Below are 27,896 nucleotides of genomic sequence, written 5' to 3'. Positions count from 1 at the left end.
ACCTAAAGTGGCCGAAGTTTGGTGATGATCTGAATAAAACTTCCGAAGTTATTCGAATTTTGGTGATGACCGCTTTTTTGTGTCACCCTGTAATCCATATGTTGGTGTTTGCAAAGCTTACTGAGACAGTGATATGTCGATTGCCTAGCTATTCATTTGGCAATCTACGTAAGCTTCGGGTAGTTATTTTTGCGCAAGTCCAAATAATCGAAGCTCACTTCCTTGCCGTGTTTTTATTTCGACAAAAGGAACGAGCTTGGTATGTCTTGTCGTAATGCTATTTAGAATTTGTTATTTTTGTTAGACAGTCTCCAACACAGTCGTCGTTTCTGTAACACAGTCGTCATAAGTATTTCGACGAGACCGTCGAGACTGGGATGGGCATTCAATTTAGTTGGATTTGAGGAGATGAGCTGGTGCTTTCCGCGCACCTATTAATGGTGTGTTGATTTGCTGTCTGTCTGGCTGTCGAAGCTCAGCTATTATTGGATTTCCTGGTTTATGGTATTTGATGTAGGCACCTAAGAGTGCAGACTGCAGACTCGATAGGCGAAATGCGGCCCGACCTCGGAGCTGTGAAGTGCAGCCATTGGTTGTAGGCTGTCCCCATACGACTGGTCGTAGGCGTCCAGTAACTTCAGTTTTATTTATTCAGCAGATCCGACAGCTAGTACTTGACTCAGTAAAAGATGGCGTCGCATCGATCCACTATCTATCCATTACTCCTCAATAAGGTCTGTGGGCCCACCGTAAATCAAAATTTGCAATCCAGAATGGTAAATCGGCATTGTCATTCGCTAAGCCTCGGTATATTAAACTGCTCACTTTTGCCGTAGTTGACGGAGCTGCACTGTAGACGAGCTTAGCAAGACCACGGATCACGCGTGGCAAGACCTTGAGAGAAGTAGGAGAACTTTTTCACGCGGATAAATTCACCATATTTTAGATTTGCCATATTTTAGTGACTTAACTTGATTTACTTGTTTCACGTGATGATTCCATTGTCAGTCTCTCTGAGCGTCTGACTGACATGCTCGTTGAGTCTGACGCTCTGGGGCCACGCTGTCCGTGTGACCGACCCGCCGACCCGCCCCACTGACCGTCCCGTCAACAGTGTCCACTGTCCCGTCTCCCGGGCCACGCTGTCTGTGTGACCGACCCACCCAGTCCCCACTGACCGTCCCGTCAACAGTGTCCACTGTCCCGTCTCCCGGGCCACGTTGACTGTGTGACCGACCCACCCAGTCCCCACTGACCGTCCCGTCAACAGTGTCCACTGTCCCGTCCACTGAGTGTCCCGTCTCCGGGGACCACGCTGTCTGTGTTACCGGCTCACCCAGTCCCCACTGACGGTGCCGTGTGTCTCAGCGCCGGGCTGCGGCCGTGCTGGCGGCACGGCGCCTGCTGCCGCTCAGCGCCGACCGCAGCCTGTCCCCGGCCGTGCTGGACGGCCACGTGACCGACCTGCTGGCGCTGCTGCTGCTGGTGGCGCACGCGCCGCTGGCAGCCGACGGCCGCGCCGGCATGACGCCCGAGCGGCGCCAGCAGCTGCTGCGCCAGCGGCGCCAGCTGGAGCCGCAGCTGGCGCCGCTGCTGGGCCGGCTGCCGGACAGCGGCGCCGTGCGCGAGCTGCTGCTGCTCCAGCGCTGCGCCGCCACCAGCGTGAGTCGCGGGGGGGGGGGGCGTCCGGCACGTGAGTCTGGGGGGGGGGGGCGTCCGGCACAGCGGCTGGGACAGCGCGGTGGCCTGTGGGAGCGTCTGGCCGCTGGGTGTGGATTTGCTGTACTGACTAATGATTAACAGTGTACCGAGTTCTTCCTCATGCCGTAGGCTACAATTACAATCCGTGCCAGAGACCTCTGTGTACCTGGTATACAGAGGTCTATGTCCGTGTATTATTACAATGGTTAGCTAGTGACCAATATCGAAGGATAGGTAAGCTTTATTGCGTGGTGTGTTTGTTTTTATTCAGGTAAGTTATTTACTCGCGCATTCGCCCGTCGCGGCGTACCAGCTTTATGCGATATCGACCACCGGTGCTGCCGTGCACCTGTTTTATTACCTACTGTGTTTGGTGCGTGTTCCAGAAGCCGCCCCGCCGGTGGCTGCACGAGCGCACCGCCTGGTGGGTGTTCCAGTACGTGCGGCGGCCCGGCGGGCTAGCCGCCGTCACAGAGGGCCTGCTCCAGTTCTGGGGTCAGGACCGGCTCGATGACGTGCCTCTGGAGAGAATACAGGTGGGAAGGCTGAGTGTGGCGTGGTATAAGACGGCGTAGTGCACCTTAGTACTCGCCGCCGGCGGATCCAGAAAGGCGGTCTTTGACGCTGCGTGGGGCATACCCCAATTTTTTTTTCCAAATTCCATAAGCTCATCGGATTTCGATTCCTTACGCACTGCTGCGCACTGCTTTACAGTTAAAACCAAACTTTTGCTCATAATAAATAGTTGTTTAGTTTTCGTTTTGTTTTCGAAAAACCGCCAATTTTTGTCGATTTCGGGTGCTGCGGGTGCATTTGACCCGAATGCTCCTCCCCCTCTGGATCCGCCAGTGGTGCTATCCCGTTTCCGCGTCTTAAGAATAGAGGCTTGGTATTATGATCGGATGTTGGCGTATGTGACATTTCAGGAGATGGATTCTGGGAAGTGTTGTAAAATGTTTTCACTTACATTCCGAGGCCTGCAAGCTTGGTCGATTCGTGGGTAATAATGTCCTGTGTCGACGATAATGCATTTCCGTTCGCATTGCGTTGCTCAAAGTCGCGCTTGCTGAAAGCCGTTCTCTGCAATGGGCCAATTTAAAGAGGCTTTGTATGTTCAACCGTCAACGCACTACCGTGTTATGAATGTTATCCTATATCGGAAGTGCCTTATGCTGTTATTGGAACGCACATATCATATAAGACGCTGCGCACTATCTTTCACTTCATAATCCTTTTTGCACGTTGTTTCGCGAACTGCAAAGTGTGCAATGCTTTAATGAAAGCAAAATTGATACCCTTGTATCAATTTTGCGAATATTAGCGTTTTCGGTAGAGCTTGCTATTCATATATATATTATTCAAGCAATGGTTTTGATCGTTTTTCTTTACAAATCTCAATCCAGGGCCCAATCTTACCAATACCGTGATGTTACCAAATGCCGTCATACTCGTATATGCCGTGATATATGCCGTAATATTACCAATGCCTGATATCTGATTGGTACGAAACTATGTTAGCTTGAACCTTTTCATCATTCAATTTTCGTTTCAGGCTGTGGCCACGCTGCTTTGTGCACCCCACCCGGAATTCAAAGACGAACAGTACTTCACGCACCTGGCTTCTGAGGTACGGTCAGTGGAAGGGATCGGCTGCTTGCGCGTCTCGCTTCATCATCTACCTATTGCCAGTCTGCCTGCATTAGTGATTGCCGACTGGAATAATTTATTAGTCTTTTTTGCTTTATTTTCTTCCTTATTGTAATTCTCGGCCTTCTCCCCGTCTCTGTCTTGTCTGCTGCTTGGCCAGCTGAATATCCTCCTTGCCCTCCATTGTAATGTGGCCCTGCTGTACTGAGACTGACTCTCTGCGCTGCCATGCCTCTCCAGGTGCTGAGTCTGCTGCGCCTGCCGCGTCAGGAGGCCCGTGTCACCGTGCTTCGGGTGGCCGGCGCGCTGTCCGCTGCGCTGTGGGCCGCTCCGCTGGGTCGGCCGGCGGTCGAGGCCGCTCTGCTGCGGCCCCTGCTGGACCCGCTGTCGGCGGAGCGGCCGGAGCCCGCCGCCGAGGTCGAGCTGAGCGGAGCCGTGACGGCGCTCTGGCAGCTGCTGGTGGTCGGCAGCGAGCCCGACTCGCCCTGCCTGGAGGCGCTGGTGCCGCACGCCGGCGCCCTGCTCAGACTGCACGCCGTGGTCGGCAGCAGCGTGAGCCAGCTGCGCGCGCCGTGCCGCGAGCTGCTGCTGCGGCTGCTGAGCGCCGGCCGGCTGGGCGGCGCGCCGCAGACCGTGGAGCGCCTGCTGCTGTCGGAAGGTGTCGGCGAGGGGCGCCGGTTCGCGCTGGGTGAGACGGGCGGCGCGCGCGTCGAGCCGGTGCCCGCTGAGGAGGCCGACAACTGGCTGGTCGAGGACGACGAGCTGGCAGCGACGTTCGCCGGACTGCTGGCCGAGGCCGCCGCGCCGCAGCTGACGGCCGACGTGTTTGTGACGCTGCTGGAGCGGATGCGCGCGGTGGCCGCGCTCGACGGTCTGGCCGAGGAGGCGCCGCCGCCGCTGTCCTCTGCCGAGACGCTGCTGGCCTGGGAGCGGCGACATGCCGAGCGGCGCCGCCAGTTCCGGCACGGTCTGCTCACACTGCGCGCGCTGGCCGCGCTGGCCGACTGCGAGCGGGCGCGGGCCGGCCTGGAGGACGCCGCCCGCCTGGTTCCCGTCGTGCAGACGCTGCTGGAGGGGTTCGAGGCCGGCGGCGGCGAGCCCGGTCTGCTGCAGCTGGAGACGGTCTGCCTGGCGCTGGGGGTGCTCGGCGGTCTGCTGGGCAGCGAGCCCAGCACGGCGCCGTGCTGGGCGGCCGCCCGCCGGCTGGAGCCCGTCCTGCATCGACTGGCGGGGACAGAAAGTGGCTCGGAGCGCGTGCGGGACATGGCGGCAGATCTGCGGACACTGATCCTCACCAACGGGGCCGTCCGACCCGAGGACCTGGTCACCAGGCCGCCGCAGAGCCGGCCGGCCGACGGGCGCGTCAAGTCTGACCCGGATCGCAAACCGGGCCCCGGTCAGATGCCAGACCGGAGTCCTACTCCTGGACAGACGCCGTCCGAAGACCAGCGGATAAAACCGGACCCAGATAGCAGCGTGGATAGCAAGCCAAACCAACGACGAACGCCCCTGATCACGGTCCTTGATTCACGGGACAACATCGACCAAACAGACGCGGTACCCGGCGCGAGGGTGAAACTCGAGTCCCCGCCGGACCCGACTTCAGTGGCTCAGCAACGACTAAACCCTTCCACGGATATCAGATCTGACGCCTCTTCGCCGCCGGTACCGGGAGAAACGGGGACCGTGTCCGGCGCCCCTCGTCCTGGCCCTGACACCGCATCAAATCACCCAACGTCAGCTACCGTCAGGGACAACACGGCCCACACACCCTCGGACCCGGCCCATGGATCCTCGGACCCGGCCCGCGGGCCCCCGGACCCGGCCTGCGGACCCTCGGACCCGGCCACCTACCAGCAGGCTATGTACGAGCTGGTGGACCCTCTGTTGCCGGTGCGTGCGCACGCGCTGCTGTCACTGAGCCGACTCCTGGAGCGTGGCGACCCGGAGACGTGCAGCCACAGGGAGCACCTGCTGGGTGTGTTTCAGGTGAGCGGGTCTGCGGGCTGGGTGCGTTTCAGGAGCAGCTACTGGGTGCGTTTCAGGTGAGCGGGCATTGCGGGCTGGGTGTGTTTCAGGTGAGCGGGACTGCGGGGTGGGTGTGTTTCAGGTGAGCGGGTCTGTGGACTGGGTGTGTTTTAGGTGAGCGGATCTGTGGGCTGGGTTTGTTTTAGGAGCAAGTACTGGGTGTGTTTCAGGTGAGCGGGAATTGCGGGGTGGGCGCGGCAGGGGTCGAGCGGAGGGATAGGGTATGAAAGGGAACTGATGTCGATACGATGCCCAGCCGATCGCAACCTGGTGGCACAAAGACTGCAAGTTGGGGATAGGCTTTGAAAATAATTGATAGGAAATATTTTTTATGAAAGGGGTAGTGATGATTATTACGATAAGAATCTGGAACCCACGATGAAAATGAGTTAAGCATAGTACCAGTAAAACGCCTTTTGGGCGAAGAACGAGCGAGCGAGATAGTGAGCCCTGCACGTGCGGAAGGGCGAGAGGGTACTTCCAAGTTCCAACGGGCTTGTGCAAAGCACCCTTTTAACCGGTCGCTAGTAGTGTGCCAAATTTGAATGCAATCGGCCCAGCCGTTCCTGAGATCTGGAGTGGAAACGGCATTCTGCACGTGCGCACGTGCAAACGGGGTCCAAGCTGACTTTCGCACGGCACCCTACTAACCGGTCCCCAACCGTGTACCAAATTTGAGCGCAATCGGCCCAGCCGTTCTCGAGATCTGGAAGCGCCCCCTGCACGTGCGCACGTGCAGTAGCACCCCGACTGCAACATATGGGAATGCATTGCCTGGTGGGTGCCTACCTGTATGCCAAGTTTCAGCGAAAACGCCCCAGTAATTACTGAGTTATTGAAATGGGAACAAATTTGGTACCTCTTCTTTTTGTATTTTGCACGTGTAGTGGGGGTCACTCACATAGATCAAGAGTATCCGACCTATGGCAGAAGGGATGCAGCTACCCTACAAAAATTACCGCAAGACAATCGCCCTAGCGGCTGCTGAGATATGAGCCACTCAAAATCACTACTTTTGCAAAACAGCTTGAACACCCTTGGCTTTTCCACGTGGCACGTGCCACGACGGTCACTGAGATGTATCAAAAGTAGTCAATTACGAGGTAGAAGGGATGGGGCTACCCAGCAAAAAAAAAAAAAAGACCGCAGGCCAATCGGTCCAGCGGTTGCTGAGATCTTTATAGATATTTATAGTCACCGTGGCTGAGATATAAGCCTCTCAAAAGCGTTACAGGCCGGGCCGGGCCGGGCCGGGCCGGGCCGCTCATACTGAGATTTTTCCTTATATTGAAAAGACTTCGCTTCGCTCGCTGCGCTCGCTCGCTCGTAATTACAACGTCATCGATTCGCAATTAAAATGGTTGTAATGTTGCTTTTGGACAACTGCTCGGGCATCATTCTCACATTGCTGAGGTGTAGCTGGCTTGAAATGTTTCAAGTGTTTGCTGAAATGCCAGCAGCAGCGAAGAGCTACCAGTTTCTGTTATATGAATGGGCGTGAAAGGGACTTGCGATGGGCTTAGTTGTGGAAAATACTTTGAAGAATATTGTGACCTCATTCATTCTGTCCTCGGCTCTGGGGCCGGTTTTTATTTGCGGCACTTCGGCTGTACGTAGAATCAAGTGAATTTTTCTTTACACTGGTATATTAATATGCGTTTGTCAATACCGTGTTGTGGATACAGCTATATTTAGGTTAAGAGCTGTTCTGCTGACACACTAATTATATATTCCTTTCCTCATGTGCCTGGTAACGTGCGTCACGCATTCGCTATTCTGAGATCGGGCGGCTCTCTGGTCCCACAAATAATTCCCACAGCGTCATTCGCTATGCGCAAACTGCACCATGACTGTATTGGTTACTCCTACGTCCCAGTCTTGCTCCCACGCTTTTCTGACTGTGCCCCTCTCTCGCTCTTGGTCACACACTCTCTCTCTCTCTCTCTCTCTCTCTCTCTCTCTCTCTCTCTCTCTCTCTCTCTCTCTCTCTCTCTCTCTCTCTCTCTCTCTCCCCCTCTCTCTCTCCCTCCCTCCCTCCCTCCCTCTGACCCTCCTCCCTCCCTCTCCCCACAGGATAAGCTGGACGACGACGACTCGTACGTTTACCTGGCGGCGGTGCGCGGCCTGGCCTGTCTGGCGGACCGGTATACCACACAGGTGGTACCCGAGCTCTGCCGACAGTTCACTGACCGCGACAGACATCAGGACACGGAGACGAGGCTCAAACTGGCTGAGGCTCTGGTGCTCGTCGTCCGAAACCTGGGTGAGAAGGGGAGGGGAAGGGGAAGGAGGGCAGGGGAGGGGAGGTGATATGGGGGCAGGAGGACAGAACGAAAGGCAGGAAGGCTGGAGGTACGGTGGATGTGATAGGAGGGTTAGGAGAGGTGGCACGAGGCCATTGTAATCCATTTTAGACATGGACTGAAATGGGGACAACCAATAGGAATCTGGCGAGTGGGAACCCCGCTGCTGGCCGCATTCCTCTCATCCTAATTATATTTATCATCAACTTTGGTAGTCGTTTCATTGCTGAGTGTCACCAACTCTCGAAGGCTCAGGCAGACTTGTGTGAATGCCGTGCTGTGCATGACTAGCCTACCTAACCACACCGAGTTGAACAGACAATACAGCTGCGCTTATCCCCGCGGCTCCCGACCGCCAGCCGGGCGGATCGGCCCCTCTCCCCCTGCACAGTGACGCGGTGCTGACCGACACCCCGCGTCCCGTTTACTGACCACGCCCCTGCCCCCGTCCCGCCAGGCGACCTGGCGCCGCACCACTCGCCGCCGCTGCTGACCGCCCTGCTGGCCGGCTGTCGGGACCCGGAGCCGCTGGTGCGGGCCTCCAGTCTCTCCTGTCTGGCAGAGGTGTGCCGAATACTCCGGTTCTCACTGGCCGCTCACCTGCACGAGGTGAGAATATGCTCACCTGCACGGGGTGAGAACACGCTCACCTGCGCCAGGTGAGAACATGCTCACCGGTCGGTGAGGTTCTCAGTTCTCACCCACCGGAACTGGCCAGTCAGGTACCTACTCAGTGTGTGCAGACTGCAGGCGGGTTTCCGAATTCGGTGATTCGTCTCGGCGACTCCAGCTTTGGGTCGTTTGTTTCATCGGCCGTCAGTCTCGGTGTTTGGATGCTCATACGAGACTGGTGCGAATGGGACTTATCTGCTGACCTCCGAAGCCAGATTGAGTTGCATTTATCCAGTAATAGGCTTTGTATTTGACTAATGGTACTCAGCGGGGGACATCACACAATGATAAATCGCTATCTCGTACCAACGCTTAGCCCCCATATCATGATGGCCTCATATCTCCACTAGCTGCAGTCGGCAATCGTTTCAATTAGCACGTGCCGAGTGATCCTTAGTTCTCGGGTCTTGGAAGTGGGGAACAACACGAGATGGCCACTGAGCCGATCCGTTACTTATCACCGTGGCCGTGCGTCAGATATCGTCTACAGGTACTCCCCAGGACTGACGCCAGAGGCGCCACTGGCCTCCATTATCGCGCCTAACAAACTCCACAAACGAACAGATTAAAAGAGCATTGTATTACTGGACCTCTACAGCCTAGTCGTTACCGTTTTTCGCTTTGCATGCACGTATCAGCTGAAGAGTCAGTCGCTCTGGCGACGGGCATTGCCCCCGTTCCCCACAATTGGAGATCCGGTTGCGTCAACTCGGCTTGTTGAACTCGGTGTGCGGGTTGGGTGACGTAACAGACCCGATCGGACGCTGGCATTGTTCCAAGTGCAGAGTGCTGTAGTGGCATTTCAAGCGTCTTTTAACCTTCAAAGAATTTCGAGCTAATCATCAAGCAACGAACCAGCGACGAATAATTTCATTTCCGACGTTATCAATTTGTTTTGTTTAGTTATCTGTTCTTTTGAACACGGTAGAGTAGAGTGAGGGATTGTTGGGACGACCCAGAGCGTTTGATTCACGTTTCAGTCGAGCACGACTCTTAAGTTCGTCCGAATGAGCCTGTGTGGGCTGCCGATATGAAGAGACTGAGGCTAAAGTCGTTTTCAGGGCTTAACCCTCGCCGGGCCTATTGGTTTTCTACATACGCGCCAGCCGAGGGGGGGGGGGGGGGCGGGTACGACCCCCCTCGCCGTTTCGCCCCTGGTGGAGCTAGCGCGTCTCGGAAAAAACGAGCGTGTGCGCCGTTACGAGACGCAGAGATTGGTACCCGATTTTAAGGTCCTAGGTCAACCGGTGACCTCTGAGGTCAGGTCAAGTGCCCCAAGGTACGGTTCAGTTTTTGGTGAATAACTTCGCAAGAAACGGCCGCAGAGCCGCGATTTTGGCAGCATCGTGTTCGCCTTGCTCAGGCGCGTCGAATGATATACTTTTTGTCTGGGTCAGGTCAACTTGGGGTGTTGACCTCAGGTCAAGGTCAGGTCAGCACCCCCAGGTCACGAAATTGGTCGAAAGAGGTCATGTCGCATATCATTCGATTCGGCAGGTCTTCCGGAGTCCATTGGTGGCTTTCCCGACTCGCTAGCTCAATTGGATCAAGAGTTATTGACGAAAAACTAATATGACCTTGATGACGTCATAAATGACGTCACGAAAGGTCAACATTGCAAAAGTGACGCATCTAACCTTGCAAGGAGTGCATCAAATCACGATTCTGTGTGCTTGAGGTAGTTGGAGATCGTTCCCGGCGCCAGAATAGCAGTTTTCATTTTTCCCCATTGACTTGTAATGGTGAGGTCACGAAAATTACCTGACCTCATATGACCTTTAGGAAAAATCCGAGATATACAAGTTGTGGGACTCATAATGGATACTAGATCCTGCAAGTTTCATTTCCCTGTGACATCTCCTCTGGCAGTGAGGGCGTTGCGAAGTTGCGACATCTGAAGACCGTGCAGAGGTTCACTTTGACGTCATAGGTCAGTGACCTGACCCAAAAATGCGGTTGGTGTCAAAAGATCCGGCTTGAATCAAAGGTCAGGTATGCCAAGTTTCAGCTCTCTATCGCCAGCGTGTTCGGAACTATCGCGAAAAAACCCTATGGGGGGGGGGGCGGCACCCGCCCCCCCCCCCTCGGCCGGCGAGGGTTAACCGTAGGAAACCGGGTTAGCGTTCCCTGGCTTCCTGTAGGGGAACCCATGACTACTATTTTTCTAAATTTACTTCTAACTATTTGTTTACTACAGTTCATGTACTAACAGTTTAAAGTATTCGTATTTGAATGAAAATAAAGCAGATGTGTTGCCATTATTGAAAGTCATATCATGAATGCCTTTGGCTAACGATGAGCCCTAAGTAGGTAGATAGACCGTAACTGGTGCTTTGTGGAGCAGTCGGCCGACATAGCCCAGACATCTGCACTCCCGCTGCGTTCACTGCGTCTGGCACAGGGACGCGGCTTCCTTTCGACCGCGGCCCTGTATCCCGAGCTCCTCGCCATGATAAGAGGCCGTTACGTCATTCGTTCGGCATGGTTTCGCCATGTCCGTTTCTCCCATAGCTCTCACAAATGCCCGGGGACTCCCTGATCGGGCCGCAGCCGGGCAATGACGTCAGTATGCCGTCTGTTTGTCCCGTAGGTCAATGGTTTGTCCGCTCGACACACCGCCGGCGGCGGCCGGCCACTGCCGCTGCACCGGCCGTGCACACTACCTTTAAAGGTAGTGTGCCAGCTTTCTTGGACCGTATGGAGTTAATGGCCCAGATAAGGAGAACCGGATTTTTAGAACTTATCCATACCTTCAAAACTCATGGAAACGTCTTAAATTCTTCAAATTTTGAGTACCCCAGTGCGAAATTCGCCCCGACGGGTTGTCGGTCGTACCCCAACCACATTTCACACCACTATGAACAATAAATGCACACACTGAAATCGCTATTACCGATATGCTCATCCAATCAAGTTTCGATAAACCCGTTCATCATCATCTCCTGCGGTTTCGAACACGCCTGTTAGGTGGCTTCTGATGCTCGTCGAGGTCGGAATTTCCAAATACGCGTGGTGCGTCGGGCCGCGCGCTCTGACTTCGGCCAAGAAAAATGCGTCAGCTGATCATTGTCATTTCTGCCACTTGCGTGTGGTGAAATGGGGTCATAACTTATAAGACGGCTTTTTCATATCAATTATTTTACATAAAATCATATTTCAAACCATAAATAATGTTCGACAGCCAAATTAAAGAAACAATACAATACGGGCTTACAGTTTAAGGCTCGACATTGTGTTGTCTACGATTAGACAGCTGACAACTCATTCCCGTACGTCGTATGGTCGTAACGCATATTTACGTCTGGACAACGAGTTGCGTTGGAGAGGCCGGAAATAGTGGCGATTTCAGGACCGCAAGAATGGACCGTCATTGGAATGATTCTTTTTTAAACCGTGCACTGTTTTCGGCCGGAATTTAATAGTTGCTACAAAATATTTTGTAATTACGTTTCCACCAAGAATGAATGCCATCAGGGCTAAATTTTTAATACTATGGCATTTTGTCAAGAAGCATATAGTGCTGTTATATGGCAGTTTTAGCGCGTTTGTTACAAAATATGAAGCGAATAAGCGTCTTGCTCTTGTCCATCCACTAAAATTTATGAAATATTTTGCTTTGTGTATTCCAATTAAGGAGAGGGAACTATTTCATTTGTGCCTTCATGTCAGAATTGAAGGTGGATCATTAAATTTTCAACGCAGTTAACAAACAAGCATTTGGTCTTTCTCGTTTATAAGCAGTGGCTAAGGAAATGTTGATCAATCCTGAAGTTCAGTCATCGTACCTCAACTTGGCAGCAAGATCCCCCAAGGACAGAGGATATATTGTATACATGTCCTGTAAATCAAAACAAACAAGCATTTGGTCTTTCTCGTATATAAGCAGTGGCTAAGAAAAGGTTGATCAATCCTGAAGTTCAGTCATCTGTCATCATACCTCAACTTGGCAGCAAGATCCCCCAAGGACAGAGGATATATTGTAAACCTGTCCTGTTAATCAAAACATTTTTGTGCCTTCAAAGGCTTAAGTTATCTGTGGTGTGTTCGGAGTTAGGCTATATATGGCCGTTTTTGTTGTATGTTTATGTGGAGATTGAATATAACTGTGACCCTGTGCTTGTTTGTATACTTACGGTCAAACAGGGAACAGCACATTCACATAACATACTCACCTAGCACCTAACTCATAGCTGTACCCTGCAGGATCTGTACTTGTTCATGTCTCGAGCATTAACAAAGTACTAAAGTAGCTTAGTAATCATTTCCCACATTTTCTGAGCATCTAACATGACATACAGCAGTGCAGAGCAGCTTCAGAGAAGAAACACTTTAAATGCACAGACTTGTACACCAGCCACCCAATGAGCCAGTTCCTCAGTTGACTGTTTCCCTGGACACAGCTTGGCAATGTGAGCTAACTTTTGGCAAGTTGAAGGTAAGATTGAGTTAGGGTGAGTACCTACCTATAACTGGGTGCTACTGCCATGCAGGTCTTGGGTAGGCTGCAAATATGTGTGATGATTGAGGTTAGGTCAGCTGTCAGGTTAGTCAGGTTCAGGTATGCTCATTGCTCAGGTCACATTTTTATGGACATTTGGCAAATTAAAAAACTAACAATCTGATCTAAGCTAACCTGACTAAACATACACAACTACTGACTATAGGAACTGAGCACCTACCTACTTGTGCCTACATCTCATACCATGTCAAAGTAGAGTTCCTTGGTGGAAGATTACCCTCAGTACTTTTTATCCCAGCCCTGCGAAGAAAACTAATGCTTCTAAGCTCTGAGTCACTGCTGGCCATCCACAGGAAGAAACGCTGAGACTGAGAGCTTTGCCATTGTATATTGGACCAATAATGACTATCACGAATGACTATGAACACATAATATGATCACATTGTTGCATGGATTGTCACAAATTGACAATTTTACAATCCTTTTTTCAAGAAATACAGTGATGATGATTAAAGGGACCATCCCACCTTAACATTAGTTTTGAGTTGAGATAGCCAAGTTTGCGGCCAGGCTCAGAAACCACCATTTATCCTGGTCGCAACCCCCGCAGCTTTATGGTGTTCAAGAAATTTCTTCCCTTTACTTGCAGGGTGGGACCAGCTTAGTCCCTATCTCTTAACCATTAGCGGTTTTTTGATGACGTCAGCAGTCATTTCAACGCCCGCCATTCCTTGAACCCGAGTTTTGCTGACCTTGAGCTCCATGTTTTATCAACGTGAAATCCGTCGTCGGCGCTGAGAAAGCCTATTGCTTTTCATTTTAATTTGAATATTAGAAGATACCCACCACTGGAACTTGGACTGATATTATACCAAGGCCGAAGATGATCAAGCTGCCTGCTATATCTGGAGCTTGGTGTTCAACTTCAACATGGAATAAAAAACAAAATATCAAAGCAAACTGGATATGGTACTGCAAGTTTAAGTCCAAAGAAATTTGGAGAGCTGACAATTGACATTAATTCTTTTCCTGCAAGGTTTCCATATGGAGATCACAGTCACACCATGAAGAAATATTTTTGATGTTAACAGTTGAAAGGGGATTTATCTTCCAGTTTTGACGAAAGACGCTGCTGACTGTCTTTGGAAAAGGATGTCGGCATGAGGTGCAATTGTGCTTGTGAAGTGGTTATAACTGGTCTTTTCAGAGTATTAAATTAAATGTGCCATTGCAGCCAAGTGTGTTATCATGTAAGGTAAAATCAAAACTACAATGTTGGTTTTACGAGCATTGAGAAGGCTGGTAGGTAACACCTGCCTGTGCTCGTAAATCATGCTGCCAGAGTATTCTAAATTAATTTTATCATACACTTTTGTTGTCCAGAATGGTTGCACTATTGTTTGGTATCATATTATTCCATGTACATATGGTAGTGTAAAGTCCGACCAACATGTTACCAGATTTGAAGCTGTTACGTTACCTAAGTACCTGTTTTTTACTGGCGTGGTGAATGTCACCTGGATTTTGTTTTGAGGTGCAGACCTAGTAACTCTGACTACATGGGTTTGAAGCTATTATCTATTCTGTTTTTACTGGCCTGGTGAATGGCGACTGATGTTGTCCGTGGATGGCACTGAAACAAATTTTGAGTGTTTTGTACAGTGTTTTAATACAATGCTGAGGACTGAAAGTTGTCTTGTTTAGAGTGGTGAAAGTTCAGGATATGCCAGCCACCATGGTGGGTCAGAGTTAAATGTGTTGCAGTCAGTTCGGCTTCGCCAAGCACACGGATGGGCATACGCATCAAGACCTGCTCTGCCATACTTTCAGCCAATTTTACCTAGGTAAGTCTTTTCTTTTTTCTGCCAAAAGCTATGACATTGTGAATTTCAGCACTGTGGCCTGTGTGTAGCTTTCAGGAAAGCAATTCTAAATAAAGCTCTGATAAAGTGCAAAATCAGCAATGCAGCCCTCTATTACATTTTCTACAACATCTTACTTGTTCCTTGCATGGAGAGAAAAATGCAATGTTATGAATTCGTTTATTCACATAATTTGACAAGCATGCAGTTACCTGCTACTATCACTGCACAAAACAGAGCAGAAAACATCAGTTGATCAAACACAAGACATACCAGAAGTTTACAACATAGGGCTGCCGAACCTGCTTCCTCCCACCACAGTTGATGCCATTTCCTAGCCTGGCTTGATGTGAGCACTGAATAGCTGCTTTGTCTAATTACAGCTCACTACCATTCAACTTAAACTACTCTCTTTAAAGTAAGAGTGAGAGCGTTCAGTGTTCATAGCAGCTCGACAGACGACAGACAACAAACCTTGACAAACCAACCAGTATTTGATTTGGCTAATGATTTATGTTCTTGTTGTATCATGGCCAAACTACTTTAACAGCAATAATCCCTGTTTCATCTTGATCTTGCTTTTATTTCCATTTGAACTCAGATCTTGAAACAATCATCTGAAGTGATATCAGATACTGGCTTCTGTTTCTCTTGAAAGCAAGTTAAAACAACAATGATAAACTAAGGCAGGAGATGTGAGTTGTGGCAGTAGATTTTTGATTCAACATATGTCAACCTTATATTGCTTGAGACCTCTGTGACAGACAAACAAATATTTATAGTTTTTTGATAGTTTGGATTCTTGGCTTGATTTAGCAGATCAGCTGTGAACCTTGACTTTGAAATCACATAAATGTCATGGTACCCGAACGAATCCTCGCATGACATTTCTTCGTAGCACAATTTTTCGTCCGCATTTCTTCGTCTACAAATCTTCGTCGGTGCATTTATTTGTCCCTCAATGCTTACTCTTGCATATATTTGCGTTGAAGAAGAAATGCGAGCCGATTTTCATATACCCTGGTGTAGGGCCTTGCCCTGGTGCGAGACAAAGTAATGCGATAGGTACGAATAAATGCCCTGACGAAGATTTGCAGACGAAGAATTGCGATACGAAGAAATGCCATAAGAATTGTCCTGGAATCCTTTATTGGCCATCATATATTGACCTTGATAAGATAAACGCATCATTCGCGCAATATTTGTCGCACTTTGATACCAAACTATTGCTTCCAAATGCCGACGCAAAGAAAACCTTTATGTGACGTCATGGAAACAGCGGATTTCCCAAAAAGTAAACAAAAATAAAAGTCTTAAATCTCGAAAACGGGTGAATATTTTCCGGTAAAATTTGGTAGATGTTCATTTTCGCTCTTTGTGATTCACGCTACATCACTTTTATGCCAATTCATTAACTTTTTTGAAGGTGGGAGGGTCCCTTTAAAGGGACCATCCCACCTTAACATTAGTTTTGAGTTGAGATAGCCAAGTTTGCGGCCAGGCTCAGAAACCACCATTTATCCTGGTCGCAACCCCCGCAGGTTTATGGTGTTCAAGAAATTTCTTCCCTTTACTTGCAGGGTGGGACCAGCTTAGTCCCTATCTCTTAACCATTAGCGGTTTTTCGATGACGTCAGCAGTCATTTCAACGCCCGCCATTCCTTGAACCCGAGTTTTGCTGACCTTGAGCTCCCTTTTTTATCAACGTGAAATCCGTCGTCGGCGCTGACATGAGAAAGCCTATTGCTTTTCATTTTAAAGGGACCCTCCCACCTTAACATTAGTTTTGAGTTGAGATAGCCAAGTTTGCGGCCAGGCTCAGAAACCACCATTTATCCTGGTCGCAACCCCCGCAGCTTTATGGTGTTCAAGAAATTTCTTCCCTTTACTTGCAGGGTGGGACCAGCGTGGTCCCTATCTCTTAACCATTACGGGAATCTGATGACGTCATCAGGCTTTCGAACGTCCGTTAAATGTTTGACTAAAACGTTTTGTAGCACGCGGTGGTATATGCTGCTTTGCGCGCAACAAATGCCGCACTTTCAAATAAAGTCGCTAGGAACAGCGGAGATCCCAAAAAGTAAACAAAAGTAAAAGTCTAATTTCTTGAAAACCGGTGAATATTTTTCGATGAAATTTGGTAGATATTCGTTTTTGCTCTTTCTGAACCGAGCGACATCACTTTCATGCCAATTCATTAACTTTTTTGAAGGTGGGAGGGTCCCTTTAATTTGAATATTAGAAGATACCCACCACTGGAACTTGGACTGATATTATACCAAGGCCGAATATGATCAAGCTGCCTGCTATATCTGGAGCTTGGTGTTCAACTTCAACATGGAATAAAAAACAAAATATCAAAGCAAACTGGATATGGTACTGCAAGTGAAAGTCCAAAGAAATTTGAAGAGCTGACAATTGACATTAATTCTTTTCCTGTAAGGTTTCCATATGGAAATCACACCATGAAGAAATATGTTTGATGTTAACAGTTGAAAGGGGATTGATCTTCCAGTTTTGACGAAAGACGCTGCTGACTGTCTTTGGAAAAGGATGTCGGCATGAGGTGCAATTGTGCTTGTGAAGTGGTTATAACTGGTCTTTTCACAGTATTAAATTAAATGTGCCATTGCAGCCAAGTGTGTTATCATATAAGGTAAAATCAAAACTACAATGTTGGTTTTACGAGCATTGAGAAGGCTGGTAGGTAACACCTGCCTGTGCTCGTAAATCACATGCTGCCAAAGTATTCTAAATTAATTTTATCATACACTTTTGTTGTCCAGAATGGTTGCACTATTGTTTGGTATCATATTATTCCATGTAAATATGGTAGTGTAAAGTCCGACCAACATGTTACCAGATTTGAAGCTGTTACGTTACCTAAGTACCTGTTTTTTACTGGCGTGGTGAATGTCACCTGGATTTTGTTTTGAGGTGCAGACCTTGTAACTCTGACTACATGGGTTTGAAACTATTATCTATTCTGTTTTTACTGGCCTGGTGAATGGCGACTGATGTTCGTGGATGGCACTGAAACAAATTTTGAGTGTCATGTACAGTGTTTTAATACAATGCTGAGGGCTGAAAGTTGTCTTGTTTAGAGTGGTGAACGTTCAGGATATGCCAGCCACCATGGTGGGTCAGAGTTAATGTGTTGCAACTTGCAGTCAGTTCGGCTTCGGCAAGCACATGGATGGGCATACGCATCAAGACCTGCTCTGCCATACTTTCAGCCAATTTTACCTAGGTAAGTCTTTTCTTTTTTTCTGCCAAAAGCTATGACATTGTGAATTTCAGTGCTGTGGCCTGTGTGTAGCTTTCAGGAAAGCAATTCTTAATAAAGCTCTGATAAAGTGCAAAATCAGCAATGCAGCCCTCTATTACATTTTCTACAACATCTTACTTGTTCCTTGCATGGAGAGAAAAATGCAATGTTATGAATTCGTTTATTCACATAATTTGACAAGCATGCAGTTACCTGCTACTATCACTGCACAAAACAGAGCAGAAAACATAAGTTGATCAAACACAAGACACAACAGAAGTTTACAACATAGGGCTGCCGAACCTGCTTCCTCCCACCACAGTTGATGCCATTTCCTAGCCTGGCTTGATGTGAGCACTGAATAGCTGCTCTGTCTAATTACAGCTCACTACCATTCAACTTAAACTACTATCTTTAAAGTAAGAGTGAGAGCGTTCAGTGTTCATAGCAGCTCGACAGACGACATACAACAAACATCTTGACAAACCAACCAGTATTTGATTTGGCTAATGATTTATGTGCTTGTTGTATCATGGCCAAACTACTTTAACAGCAATAATCCCTGTTTCATCTTGATCTTGCTTTTATTTCCATTTGAACTCAGATCTTGAAACAATCATCTGAAGTGATATCATCTACTGGCTTCTGTTTCTCTTGAAAGAAAGTTTAAACAACAATGATAAACTAAGGCAGGAGATGTGAGTTGTGGCAGTAGATTTTTGATTCAACATATGTCAACCTTATATTGCTTGAGACCTCTGTGACAGACAAACAAATATTTATAGTTTTTTGATAGTTTGGATTCTTGGCTTGATTTAGCAGATCAGCTGTGAACCTTGACTTTGAAATCACATAAATGTCATGGTACCCGAACGAATCCTCGCATGACATTTCTTCGTAGCACAATTTTTCGTCCGCATTTCTTCGTCTACAAATCTTCGTCGGTGCATTTATTTGTCCCTCAATGCTTACTTTTGCATATAGGTATTTGCGTTGAAGAAGAAATGCGAGCCGATTTTCATATACCCTGATGCGAGACAAAGTAATGGGATACGAATAAATGCCCTGACGAAGATTTGCAGACGAAGAATTGCGATACGAAGAAATGCCATAAGAAGATTGTCCTGGAATCCTTTATTGGCCATCATATATTGACCTTGATAAGATAAACGCATCATTCGCGCAATATTTGTCGCACTTTGATACCAAACTATTGCTTCCAAATGCCGACGTAAAGAAAACCTTTACGTGACGTCATAGAAACAGCGGAGTTCCCAAAAAGTAAACAAAAATAAAAGTCTTATATCTCGAAAACGGGTGAACATTTTCCGGTAAAATTTGGTAGATGTTCATTTTCGCTCTTTGTGATTCACGCTACATCACTTTTATGCCAGTTCATTAACTTTTTTGAAGGTGGGAGGGTCCCTTTAACATCAAAATCAACATAAAGTGGATTTAGTGATCCAAGCTTTCTCCTCCAGTAGCAATGGAATGATCGCATGTTTCATTTGCCAGACACTGAGTACCTGATCCTGATGCACATTACAATCTGCATAGCATCTAAGCATAGTAAAACTGCCCAAGTCCATTCATTCTAGATTTTAACTTGATAGTTAGCACTAATTTATTTTGCTGTTGTAAGTTATCATTCAATATTCATACCAATACATCAATATGCGCTCATCAGTCAACATTTTCTGGCTGATGATGCTGATGATGCTGATGAGGTAGTCGGGCTGTCACCTTTGCATCGGTAGCCCTATAAACACAGGTCGGGTGGGAGGGCTTCAATGGGATAAGCTTAGGATGGTGGTTAAGCCCTTTCCTCGTCACCCGCCTCTGTCACCAGTTTTCTTCTCAGCCTCCAGAGCCGGTAGAGTCCGTCCTTGTTGTGCTCCATCTCTTCTCTGTCATCGTTGAAGAGGAATGCCTTTAGTACCTCGTTGGGTTTTCCTACGTGCGGTCTCAGAAGAGCTAGGATTCGTAGTCTTTCTTCTGTTAGCTTGGTACATTCGAGCATGAAATGGACTTCGTTTTCTTCCTCTTGTCCGCAGAGCACACAAGTTGTGTCTTCCTCTACATGTCTTCTTCTGGCTCGTAGTGGTAGAGTGTTGGTCCTGGCTCGGAAGAGGATTACTGAGGACGGTGTGTTGTCGTATATCGGGTCTTCCTTTATCGTTTCCTTGCCTGACCGGTATATGGCTATGCTGGTCTTAGCTTCGAGTTCTTCTTTCCACTGTCTGTCATCCCAATCCTTTATACGTTTCTTCAGTGTAGTTTTAGTCATTGTCTCCAGTTCTGCATATTTCGAACCAATGGCGTCTAAGTATTGTTTTGTAGTTTTTGCCCATATGCTCTTCTTTTTCTCGAGTTCTACGTGTACTACTCTTCTTATCAGGTCATTACTTCCTTGAATTATCCCTCTTAGGTACTGTAGGTGTCTCTCCATCACTCTAGTTTTCATGAGGGAGGCTCCCACCTCACCTCTGAGTGTACAGATGGGCGAATACCTCGGTGCTCCCAGCATCTGTCTGTATACTCCATTTTCACATATCTGGAGCTTTTTAATGTCTGTTTCTGTAAGGCTAAGAATGCTTGCTCCATGGAGAAAGGAGGGGAGTGCCAGACACTTCCAGTAACATTTGCCGATCATCAGCTTGTTGCAGCATCTTTGTGTTATGCCATATGTCATATTGGCCATTTTCTGGGCTTTCTGGTACATCTCCTTTATATGGGCTTTAAACAGTTTCCTCTTGTTGATTACCGTAACTCCCAAGTACTTAATCTTGTTGACTACAGGGATGTTTGCAATGTCTTTCGGTTGGTCCTTGCTGTTGAATACGATCACTGCGCTCTTGTCCCTGTTAATTTGTAGGCCAAATGTGTTGCTGATGTCCGCCAGAATCTCCAGTAAACATTCTGTCTCAGTAAGGGTCTGTGATAACACAAGGCCATCATCAGCGAAGAATAGTACTGGAATGTAGAAATTGTCGTTCTTGAAGCCCATTCTTGTCTCCATTAAGGTTTTGGCGATGATGTAGGTTACTATCTTGAAGCTTGTGGTAGAACCGTTACACCCCTGCCTTATTCCTGATGTGACTTCAATAGTTGCTTGTGTCTTGTCATTGAGCTTGATGGTTGTCGAGTCACCTTGGTAGACTTGGGCAGTGGCTTCGATGATGCGTGAGTCTATCTTATATGTCTTCATAGCCTCTATCATTTTGGCTCTGTTGACGGAATCAAATGCCTTCTTATAGTCGATTGCTGTCAAATATAGCGGCTTTTTCCTAGCAAAGCTGTCCTCGACACAGTAGCGGAGCAGAAACAGGTTATCCTCTACTCTTCCACCCTTCGTGAAGCCAGCCTGTATCTCAAGCAGTTCATCACTCTCTTTCAGGTGTTCTTCGATCTTGTTTTTCAGGATACTCATGAAGAGCTTATATGAGACACTGGTCAGCGCGATTGGGCGTAGGTCTTTTGCCGCTGGTTTTCTGGTTTTTGGTACCATCTTTGTCTTGGATGATTTCCATGTTTCTGGCTTAGTATTATTTTCTAATTCTTGCTGGAGACATCGCGTCAATGCGTTTAGACCTTCTGTTGTTGACACTAATGCCTTGTATAGTTCAGGGTTTAGATGATCTGGTCCAGGGGCTGTTTTGTTCCTTAGCGCTGCTACAGCTCGACCAACATCTTCAGCATCAATATTGGTGGGGCCCATTCCTATTATTTCCTGTTTGGGGAGATGCACCATGTCCATCTGCTCCCTTAGTTGCCTTGGCATGATCCTGCTCAGCGTGCTCTTCAGTATTGCTCCAAGTCCAAGGTCTGCAATATTATAGCTTGTTTTTGGACAATAAGCTCTTTTAATTTTACTTTTTCTTGCTGATATATGAGCCCGATCAACTTGCGTTTATCAACCAAAATTTCATAACTTGTTCAATTTGATATTGATATTGCTCAGTAGTCAGGACCTCTGTGACTCTGTCAGCCTCCTGGATACTTCAGATTGTTTTCAGTCAACATGCTTCTTAAATATGATATAAGTCAATCTTAAGGGATTCAAAACATCCAACAAAACGACGTACAAGAGCAAGAAAACCACCAGATAAACTAAAAAGTGGCCTTGGAACAGAGCCAAGTGGTGCTCCATTTGTTTGTTTACAATGATTGTAGTGCTGATTTATTTTTAGGACTCTGAACGTCGGCTTATAAAAAATGAAACGTTTTTACAAAAGTTGTAAGGCAAGTAATATTTATCTGAAAGAACTAAAATATTCAAAAGCCAAACACTATGAAATACATGAATCGGAAACAAAAAAGTAACCCAAAAATCCAGCCTAATAACCGGCTCCTAAAACTGCAACACAATCAGCACTTTTCCCCGCAACTCGTTGTCCAGACGTAAATATGCGGTCGTAACACTATAATGACCTTTGCTTATTGTCACAAGTGCGCCGCATTCACGATTGTTGCCCGACGCCTGTTTGCAGGTGAGCCCACTACAGTTGTTATACATATCTAAAAACCGAAAAACTTTTAGGCGAAAAAGGCACTATTCCAGGCCCATTTTTGATTTTTTTTTGCGATATTAGGTAAAAACAGAAGCTTCTTATCCTAGGAAAAATAAAATGGGAAATCTTTCAAAGGTGGCACACTACCTTTAACGTCAGGGACGGCCGGAGCGGAGTTGCGACGTCACTAAGATCAAAGGAAGCGGCGCTATTGCTCAGCTCAAATGACCGTTGACGTTAATAAGTCAGCTACCTGACCCCTGGAACTCCCAGTGTTGTGCCTGTCATTAGTAGCCTTTACTTGTGTCCACCTCTGCCGCCCCGCGTTTGACCGTCTACCCTGGTAACCGAGCGTGCATTCGGCATGCGGATAATCAGGGATAATTTTCCGGGATCACCGGTATCATTCGGTGTTTTAGGCTGACGCCGTGCACAGCGGACATGACAACGAGTAAAAGAGCCATTTGTGAAGCAAAAACAATATGAAAATGTGACTAATTGCATCGATGGTTCCTGCAAGACCAAATAATTACCGGTGATCCCGGATAATTATCCCTCATTTTCCAGATGCCGAACGCAGGGCGGGCGTCACGTTTCAATACAGGTGTTTGACCATCTCTGCCGTGGTAACCCGATGTCTTGTGTGTGCTCTGGTGTTTGGACGGCGGTGACGCGGTGGTTTTCGGTGCCGGTAACCCAGCGCCCCACCCCCCGCAGGTGTTTGGCTGTCTGTCTGCCCTGGTGGACACGGACCCTGCCGTTGAGGTGCGGCGCGCCGCCATCCTGGTGGTCGCCCAGCTCATCGAAGGTCTCGGCGCCGACGCTCTCAAGGTGCGCTATTTCTGGTCTCCAGGGTCAATGTCAGTGTGTCAGTGTCAGTTGTGTCAGTGTTGTGTCATTGCGTCGGTCACTGTCAGTGTCGTGTCAGCGTGTCGGTGTTGTCAGCCGGTTGGTCCGTAGTTGCGAGGAAATGGGAATGCCTTGCCGTGTCTAGCGAGTGGCACTGTTGCTGACCCGTCCACCCCCCGCCGGTAGGTACTGGAGGACGTCCTGCTGCCGCTGTACCGGCGACTCAAGGTGCTGCTGCGCAGAGAGGAGGACCCGGCGCTGCTCCATCATGTGCAGACGGCACTGGACGGCCTCGAGTCGGCCACCCGGCAGATGCTGTTCCCGCCGGCACCCCGCACTCTGCAGAAACGGATCCTGGTGCTCGACCCGCCGTCGTGATGCACGCTAGAGACCCGTGATAGCCCATCCCATGTTTTGTGAGTGATATTCGTTAGCAGCGTACGCATCATCCATCCGTGCCAATACACGGCGACAGACAGCGGAGTACACAATATGTGTGTGGTGTATATTCCTCACCCGAGCGGGACCCGACACTGCGGGCCGCGCCGCAACACCGCGCCGGATTCACAGGTAATTAGACTATTCATCTCGCTCGCACGCCGCACATGGTCGCTCTCACAGTCGGCTCGGCCCCGGCGGCCTATTCCAGCGCGGGCAGCGGCGCGCCCTCGACCAGCTTGAACCAGTGGCCGCACTCGCAGCGCTTGGGCTCGCCGGCCTTGAGCCACATGTAGTTGACGCAGGTGGCGTCCTCCTCGCAGACGCAGCCGACGATGCGGCACTGGAAGCGCGACGGGATCAGGTTGGGCTGCTCCTTGGTACCCACGCCGCGGTGGTACAGGCCCATGTCGAACGGGTCCTGCCGGAGAGATCGGTGACGGTGTCAGTCGCAGGGCGACGGCGCCCGGCTGCACAGGCAGGCCCAGCACATACGTATCTACCGCGGAGTGTACAAAACAATGAAACACAACGCTTTGGGAATGAAGAAAATTACAGAACTGGCGTACAAATACTGAGCAAATATCGAAGCAACCCTTCTACACTGACAAATTTTGCCGAGTGACTAGATCTCCCAATGATTCTGCAGGAGCCCTCCCCCCCCCCCCCAGCGCGTGCCGCACAGCGCTGGTGACTCACGTTGTTTCCCGCCCGTCGCGCGAGCATCTCCTGCTTCTCAATACCGGTGGCATGTTCGAACGGGTCGGGCATCACTGCGGGCAAAGGCGCCGAGTCAGACAACAGCTGGACACAGCAGGCTCAGATGATCAGCATGGATAGGGCCGATCATGCCTATCATGGTTAAGGCAGGGTTGTCACTGAGTTTATTACTGTGCAGGAGAGGACAAGAGTATTGCTACAATATTCATTATTACACTGAAAATATCATTTTTGTAACTCGAAGATTGAGTATGGAAAAGGAGTAAAGAGGTAGGTAAATGAAATCACCAACTTAAGATATTGGTAACATCTACTTTGAAGGAACAATGCAAGAAAAAATCAATAAGTCTAGAAACACACTTCAGTTTCCTGAAAGTGCATGACAACTATGTCAGACAGCATGTTATGTAGGTAAAAAAGCAGACACTAGCTCTTCTCTACTAAAAAGTTAGAGTGTAGGCAATTTGTTTCAGCAAAAAGAAGATAAGCAATACTAAGCCAGGAAAAATGAAATAAAAGGATTTGAAAAGGTATATTTGTTTTAATGACATCAGACTGCAGAAAAGTTGAAAATATGAATTACAACAATTTTCTACCCTGCACCTACCCACATTTATGATGGCTTTTCAACCAACAGCTCTGTTTCCTTTCCCTAACTAAACCAAATACTCTTTGACACATGTTTCATCAAATTTTCAAGCTTAATGCGTGGGTAATGAGTAAGACCAGATCTGAAAACATTATTGCCTATATTCCATTGTCAATTATACAAGTGCAACCAATGAGTAACCTGCTGGCTATAAAATAGTATAAAAACACACATTGCATAGCCAGAGTGTGTACCTATATCTTCTGGGATGATTTATAACCAGAGTGTATATCCTCTGGGATGATTTCTGGTGACTTCATTTAGGTAAGCATCTTTGTGCTGTGGTCCTTTATGCTTATGTCTTCATTTAGGCACAGAGGGTCACTACTATCAGGGGAATCATGATCAGCTAGGCTGTTATGTAATCATTTTGTCTAAAACATCTATCACAGGACTTCAAAGTTTTTCAGGGTTGAGCAATAAGAGCTGTTACATTTGTGATGTGTCATATCAATAAGGTTGTTTTAGTGCAATGATAACTTGAATGGATGAAAACATGTAATGAAAACCTGATAAATTAGGACCTTTAGCAGCAATACTTTTGTACAACTTAAAGTACTAATTTTCTCACTACTCACTTCACATGTTTTTGGCCAATTTAATAGCATCTCTGACTACAAGGCAAAGGGTGCAGCCTGCAGGTTTTCATTACCAAATTGATCAGGTAATTGACCTAATGGCAAACTAATGTAGATGTGATAAAACATGACAATTTTCTACTGCTGTTCATCCCAAGTCCAGTAGATTTTTTTTAGAATTATTATTTATTGGTGCCATCAATCAGAACAAGCAAAAAATTGTTCAGAGCCAGTGGCACTATTTCCAGTGTGAGTCTAAAGAAGCCACATACCACCTCCGAGGAACTTCTATGATGGTAAAAAGTAAAGTAGATATCAGTGCTATGAATTCCTTGGGGCTTCTAGTCAGGGATGCGGAGCCGTGGAAATTTCAGACGGCTCCGGCTCCGGCTCCGGCTCCGGAGAAAAAATCGGCTCCGGCTCCAGCTCCGGCTCCGGGTGAAATGTTATGGCGGCTCCGGCTCCGGCTCCGGCTCCGAGTAAAATGGTCCGGCTCCGGCGGCTCCGGCTCCGGCGGCTCCGGCTCCGACTCAGTACATCCCCTACGCAATCAATTAAATACGGGTGGAAGAAAAATTGGATTGGTTATACGCGTTACTCTTTGCCATGACCGGCTCACCGCGTCCCCGCGCAAACGCACCTCGGAGAGAACTGGCAGAACAAAGGGCTAGGAAGCGATGGCATTGGAAACGCAGTCGCCGCGAATCGGAGTTCAGTGAACCATCGTAAGCTGACACCCGTCTCGGCTGCATTGGGGGGTGAGGGGTGGGGGGTGTGTGGGATGAGACGGTGCTGGGAGTCGCAGTCCACTGCACTGGTTTGAAAACAATGGCCGTCACCTGATGACTGGTCCTCATGTTCTGGGGATGCAGTAGACGTGGGGGGGGGGGGGGAAGAGCAAACAGGAAGTTGTTTGCGTACTGTGGGATACTGGGGATATTCGGATTTTTTCATTCACTTGATGGCCCATGACGTAAGTACCATATGTTTTACTGCCTTGTACTGTCAAACCGAACTAGGTCAATTATTTTTTTTCCTCTTCAAAAAATAAAAAGGAGCCGGAGTCGCCCCCTTTTTTGGCGGCTCCGGCTCCGGCTCCGGCTCCGGGCTATATTGTTTCACGGCTCCGGCTCCGGCTCCGGCTCCGGGCAAAATATGCCGGCTCCGGCGGCTCCGGCTCCGACTCCGGCTCCGCATCCCTGCTTCTAGTAGTGAGGAGGAGTCAAAAGTCAATATGCAAAAGTCAATTGAGTCAAGCAGTCAAAATCAAAACTTGGGTTGTCCACAACTGGCAACTGAGCAGTTAAAACCAGCAATGCGTGTTCATATTGATATAGGGATGCAAAAACTATTGCGGTGCATTATAGGTAGAAACAGGCGTCGCTGAGAAGCTTTACCAAGTTTAAGATTGATTGAACAGGCACATATCTACTGGCGTCAATTCAAATTTTGTACCTGATTCAATCAATATGCAAGATATTTTGATACATTCATAAATTCAAATTAGCAGAGCTCATGTGTTAGGCAGTGGACGCAACAATGAATCATATTCACTTACTTTTATCACATTGTGTCGCTGACACACTGAGGTATCTGCGAGCGCAAGTGTAGATGCCACGGCGTGCGATATTGAGGGCCATTTTGCTTTATTTTCGTATAAAAACTAAACGGGCCCAAACAATCCGTCAACGCGGGGCAACGCAAAGAAAGATTGCAAAGCCGTTTTTCACCACTATGCGAAAAATTCTTTTCCACCACTATCTCGAACAGCTGATAGAGGGAAGCAACCACTAAATGATAACCAATAAATTAGAACAAAGAAATGTTCCTAAATAAGTGCAGTTTATATCCTTCAATAATCAGTTCTCTTCTGGTTTTCTACACAACATGTATCTTATCTTACTTCTATTTATGGCAAGATCCTGCTGCATCTTCTTTCACCCTAAGACAACCACTGGTGACCCGGGGGGGGGGGGGTGGAAATCGACAAAAAATTGTGGATTTTCGACAATTAGGCTAAAACTTAACTTTTGTAAGGAAAAGTTTGGTTTTAACTGCACAGCAGTGCATAAGGAATCGAGATCCGATAAGTTTTCGGAATTCGGAGAAACTTTTTTGGGGGTAGGTATCCTCTGTTTACTTTACTATTATAATGCCCACAGCGTCCAAGACAGACTTTCCGGACCCGCCATTGCGCCAAACAGAACATCT

The 27,896-nt window shown here is 48.2% G+C and overlaps 2 protein-coding genes across 2 annotated transcripts; one reads left to right on the top strand and one right to left on the bottom strand.

The window, feature by feature from the left end:
- The first annotated feature begins 1,628 nt into the window (after positions 1-1,628).
- Positions 1,629-23,793, top strand: LOC122391639 (transport and Golgi organization protein 6 homolog). Its single transcript, XM_043385756.1, has 8 exons — positions 1,629-1,662; positions 2,088-2,237; positions 3,254-3,328; positions 3,589-5,337; positions 7,450-7,639; positions 8,137-8,288; positions 23,169-23,282; positions 23,487-23,793. Exons 4-8 carry the CDS (start codon positions 4,195-4,197, stop codon positions 23,676-23,678), a joined length of 1,791 nt encoding a protein of 596 aa, XP_043241691.1. The 5' UTR covers positions 1,629-1,662; positions 2,088-2,237; positions 3,254-3,328; positions 3,589-4,194; the 3' UTR covers positions 23,679-23,793.
- On the bottom strand, positions 23,785-27,444 carry LOC122391640 (cytochrome c oxidase subunit 5B, mitochondrial-like). The gene is made up of 3 exons (XM_043385757.1): positions 27,244-27,444; positions 24,438-24,511; positions 23,785-24,159 (listed from the first exon to the last, which is right to left on the bottom strand). Exons 1-3 carry the CDS (start codon positions 27,323-27,325, stop codon positions 23,941-23,943), a joined length of 375 nt encoding a protein of 124 aa, XP_043241692.1. The 5' UTR covers positions 27,326-27,444; the 3' UTR covers positions 23,785-23,940.
- Positions 27,445-27,896: the final 452 nt, after the last annotated feature.

The sequence above is a fragment of the Amphibalanus amphitrite genome, unplaced genomic scaffold (assembly GCF_019059575.1).
Source record: "Amphibalanus amphitrite isolate SeventyFive unplaced genomic scaffold, NRLGWU_Aamphi_draft 000447F_arrow, whole genome shotgun sequence".
NCBI lineage: Eukaryota > Metazoa > Arthropoda > Thecostraca > Balanomorpha > Balanidae > Amphibalanus > Amphibalanus amphitrite.
This window is presented reverse-complemented; position numbering and strand designations above follow the sequence as displayed.